Source organism: Phaseolus vulgaris, chromosome 10, assembly GCF_000499845.2.
Source record: "Phaseolus vulgaris cultivar G19833 chromosome 10, P. vulgaris v2.0, whole genome shotgun sequence".
Lineage (NCBI taxonomy): Eukaryota > Viridiplantae > Streptophyta > Magnoliopsida > Fabales > Fabaceae > Phaseolus > Phaseolus vulgaris.
In genome coordinates, this window is record NC_023750.2 from 30,033,506 (window position 1) to 30,038,513 (window position 5,008).

The 5,008-nt window shown below is 49.6% G+C and overlaps 1 protein-coding gene across 1 annotated transcript; it reads left to right on the forward strand.

The window, feature by feature from the left end:
• Positions 1-1,379: 1,379 nt before the first annotated feature.
• Positions 1,380-1,865, forward strand: LOC137817875 (uncharacterized). The gene has a single exon (XM_068621101.1). The coding sequence runs from the start codon at positions 1,380-1,382 to the stop codon at positions 1,863-1,865; it is 486 nt and encodes a 161-aa protein (XP_068477202.1).
• Positions 1,866-5,008: the final 3,143 nt, after the last annotated feature.

The window sequence follows — 5,008 nt, forward strand, 5'->3', positions numbered from 1 at the left end:
TCGTGTTTTGAGCCATCTAGCAACATGAGAAATACGAGACAAGGTACATCTACACTTGAGGAAGGCGGCAACATCACCATGCAACAACTCATGGAGACCATTCGCACTCTTCAACAAACAGTGGCGGCGTCCAAAGTTGATCATGATAGGATTATGGCTGAGGTTCAGGCCGAGCAGACAGCCAGTCAAAATCGATTCCAGGTTGATCTGGACACGTCACGAACAGACAACGAGGAGTTACGCAAGGTCAATGAAGAACTGGGCAGAGAACTGCAACGTATAGGGGAGCATGCAACAGGGGAGAAAACCCCAACCTTCCCAGTTAGGGCTTGCCCCATGCGTTTTTCCCAGGCGATCATGAATGTAGTGATACCCACAAATTTCATGACTCCAAAAATCACCTTTACAAGTATCGAAGACCCGGAGGCCCATATCACGGCCTTCCACACCCAAATGATGATCTTAGGAGGATCTGACGCTATGCACTACAAGTTGTTTATGAGAACATTCTCAGGCACAACATTGGACTGGTTCATCAGTCTCCCCAATAGACACATTACTTCATTTGATTAGTTCTCAACATTGTTCAGGGAATAGTTCATTGTTAATCGGGCCCCACCCCCATCTCCTTCGACCTCTTCGATCTGAAACAATACCAGGGAGAGCCCTTGAAAGACTTCCTGAATCGGTTCGGGGCATTGGTGGTAAACTTGCACACCAAAGACGAAGCCATGATGGTGCACGCCTTCAGGCGGGGAATGCTATCAGGACCTTTCAGTGATTCTCTGATACGGTGTCGTCCAAAGACATTTAGCGAGATTATTCTCCGATTTGTTGCCCATATCGGCGCAATGGAGGAGGTGACAGAAAAACGTGAAAGTGTTGGACCGACAAGACCTCGGCCCATGAGGGTGCATGAGGCTATGATAGAGAAGAAACCCCTGGCTAGGCAGGCGCCATACGAGCCGAGAAAGCATCAGACCAGGGCACGAACGAGGGAAGGCGCGCCCACCAGACACAATTTCAGAATAGACCTCAAGGAGCTTATCGTTATCCCCAACGTGGCCGACAAGCTGAAGTCACCTCCAAAGACCGACAGAAGATTGGGGCCAAGCAAGGAAACTTGGTGCGAATTCCACCAAGCCTTCGGCCACAACCTGCACAACTGCTTAGCACTCGGACACTAGTTAGATGAGTTGGTGAGGGATGGTTTTCTTAAGGAATACCTAGAAGAAAATCAGGAAGCCCCGACGTCAGTAGCCCTAGCAGGAGATCAGGGGCATGACATACCGGTCCATGGGGAGGTCAATACGATATCTGGAGTATTTTCGGGAGAAGGGTGCACTGCCTCCCAACGAAAGAAGTACGCCAGAGAGGTAATGGCAGTGGAAGCAAGGGAGCCTGACCAGTCCCTTGAGCCCGATCTTTACTTCACGAAGGCTGATCTACAGGATGTGGTCCCACATGATAATGACCCGGTGGTGATCTCTATGGTGACAGTAGGGAGAAGAGTGCACCGAGTCCTCGTCGACCAGGAGAGCTCGGCAAATGTGATGTTATGGTCGACTTTCAATAAGTTGCAGTTGTCGCCTGACCAATTGAGACCTTACGACGGTTGCCTATACGGTTTCGCTGGAGATCAGGTGGAGGTGAGAGAGCATGTGGAGCTGAGGACGATTTTCACAGACAGCACCACATCCCAAACCGTCAATATAAGATACCCCATCATCAAAGCTCATTCAACTTACAACATCCTTTTAGGCAGACCTGCCCTAAATAGGATAGAAGCAGTGGCCTCGACGAGGCATATGAAGATGAAGTTGTCTTCCCTCGAGGGAGAAGTGATTACAATCAAGTCCGACTAGAAGGCGGCAAAAAAGTGCTATGAGAATATCCTAAAGACGAAGAGAGGCGTGTGCTCAGTCACCAACCAACTTCAAAGGGGGGAAGGGATTGCCCGAGATGAGATGGCTCGGGAGAGGCGACCCGAGCCTATAGAGGAGGTGCTGGAAAGGGAGATCAGGGGAAAGAAATTCAAGCTCGGCACGTCTCTGGGCCAGAAAACATAGGACCAGATCGTCGAGGTTATAGCACGACATTTGGATGCCTTTGCATGGTCTGCCTCATACATGCCCGACATCGACCCCGATTTCTTGTGTCATCGTCTCACCATGGATCCGCAGGTCCGACCTGTACGCCAGAGGATGAGGAAGTTTAACGATGAAAGGCGCCTGGTCATCGGGCATGAGACTCAGAAGTTGTTGAATGTTGGTCACATAAGGGAGATGCAATACCCTGAGTGGCTAGCAAACGTAGTGTTGGTCAAGAAAGCCAACGAGAAGTGGAGGATGTGCGTCGACTTCACAGATCTAAACAAAGCCTGCCCAAAGGACTCATGATGCCCTAGTGGACAACGCATCAGGCTGCAGACTTCTCAGTTTTCTGGATGCCTTCTCCGGATACAACCAGATCCGAATGCATCCCAAAGATGAATGCAAAACAACATTTATGACAGAGCTCTTCGGTTATTGCTCTAAGGTGATGCCCTTTGGGCTCAAGAACGCTGGCACGACCTATCAGAGGCTTATGGACAGGGTACTCGCCCCTATGATAGGGCGAAACATGCAGGCGTATGTGGACGATATGGTCGTCACCTCCCAAGTGAAGGACCAACACATCGCCGACCTAGAGGTGCTATTCACCACAGTAACCATGTATAGGTTGAAGCTGAACCCCGAAAAGTGTGTGTTTGGGGTAGAGGCATGGAAGTTTTTAGGGTTCCTACTCACTGAGCGGGGAATAGAGGCGAATCCCGAGAAGTGTACAACGATTATAGCTATGAGGAGCCCGATCTCGGTGAAAGAGGTGCAACAATTGACAGGATGAATGATCGCCTTGTCCCAGTTTGTATCGGCAGGAGGGGATAGGAGGCATCCCTATTTCCAGTGCTTGAAGAGGAACAACAGGTTTGCGTGGACAAGCGAGTGTGAAGAATCGTTCCTCAAGCTAAAAGAATATCTGGCCAGTCCTCCAATGTTGTGCAAGCCGCTGTCAGGTACTCCACTCTGCCTATACTTCGCCATTATGGAGCGGGCGATTAGTTCGGTCATCGTCCAGGAGCAGGACCACGTGCAGAGACCTATATACTTTATCAGTAAAGTCTTGCAAGGGCCCGAGGTGCGCTATCAGGCCATCGAAAAGGCAGCTCTAGCAGTAGTGTTTGCAGCACAAAGGCTCCGCCAGTACTTCCAGAGTTTCACTATGAGTGTGATGACAAACCTTCCTATAAGCAAGGTGTTATAGAAGGTTTACGTGCCAGGGTGGATGGTGCGTTGGGCGATTGAGTTGTCCGAATTCGATGTACAGTATGAACCAAGAGGACATATCAAGTGTCAGGTTTATGCTGACTTCGTGGTAGAACTCTTCTCGGCGGCCGCACATCAAGAAGAAACATATTTTCGTATGGGTCCTCTCCGTGGACGTGTCTTCCAACCAATAGGGCGGTGGGGCTGGCGTCATTTTGGAAGGGCCAAATGGGTTACTGATCGAGCAGGCCCTACGGTTCACCTTCAAGGCTAGTAACAACCAAGCTGAATATGAGGCATTGGTGGCAGGAATGTTGCTAGCCAAGGAAATGGGTGCTAGAAGTATGTTAGTGAAGAGTGACTGACTATTGATAACTGGGCAGATTACGGGTGAGTATTAGGCCAAGGACCCTCAGATGGTCGCATACTTGGAGTATGTCAAGCTCTTGAGAAAGGCTTTTGTTGTGTTCAAGTTAGTACAGGTCTCAAAGAACAAAATGCCCGAGCTGACTTACTAGCAAAGCTCGTCAGCTCGGGCAAGGGGGGCAGGCAGAGGACAATCATTCAGGAAACCCTAAAGACACCCAGAACCACAACAGGCTGCATAGAAGAGGTACAGCAGGTAAACGTCTCGGAAGGCGAAAGAAGAGGTCACCGGTCTTTGACTCATGAAATGTTGAGGGCACCTAGGATAAGCACATACGACTTATTAAAGAGAGATTCATTACACGTTTACCTAGTCGACAAGGGTGAAACCTGGATGACACCCTATAGATGCTACTTGGGTGATGGTTTGCTCCCACTAGAGCCAGCGGAAGTCAGGATCGTCAAGAAAAACGCAAGTAGGTATACCCTAGTTGATGGAAATTTGTTTAGACATGGCTACACTCACTCTATCATGTCCTATGTGAGTGGTGAATAGTGCACGTGTATCATGGTAGAGCTCCATGAAGGTATATGTGGGAGTCACATCGGCGGGTGAGCTCTCTCTTCAAAAGCCATTCGGGCGGGGTACTACTGGCCAACCATGAAGGAGGACTGTACGAGGTACGCACAACGATGCAAGCAGTGCCAACACCACACCAATTGGCATCATGCACCCCCGGAGGAATTGCAGTCGATCCATAGCCCATGGCCTTTTCACACCTGGGGGATTGACATCCTGGGACCGTTTCCTCTAGCAGTTCGTCAGATGAAGTACCTCGTGGTCGCCATCAAGTACTTCACCAAGTGGATAGAGGTCGAGCCTGTTGCACAAATCATAGCTCACAAGGTTCAACATTTCATGTGGAAGAACATAGTTTGTTGTTTTGGAGTCCCAAAACGTTTAGTGTTTGACAATGGCACCCAATTCACAAGTCAGCAGTTGGGCAATATATGCACGGAGCTCGGTATCAAGTAGGTGTTCGCATTAGTCGAGCACCCCCAGACGAACGGGCAAGTCGAATCCGCCAACCGAGTCTTGCTCAGGGGCCTAAAGAGAAGATTGGAGAAAGCCAATGGAACTTAAGCGGACGAGGTCCCCAAAATTATGTGGGCTTACCATACCACTCCTCAATCCACCACTAAGGAGACACCTTTTAGCCGGGTGTATGGTTCAGATAACATGATTCCCGTTGAGATCCTGGAAGGTTCATCTTGTTTCCAGAACTTCGTGGTCGAGGAGACTAACGAGGAAAGGAGGGTAAACTTAGACCTGTTAG

Excerpts from the sequence above, each read along its gene's own strand:
- LOC137817875 (XM_068621101.1), top strand. The coding sequence starts at position 1,380 with ATGGCAGTGGAAGCAAGGGAGCCTGACCAGTCCCTTGAGCCCGATCTT.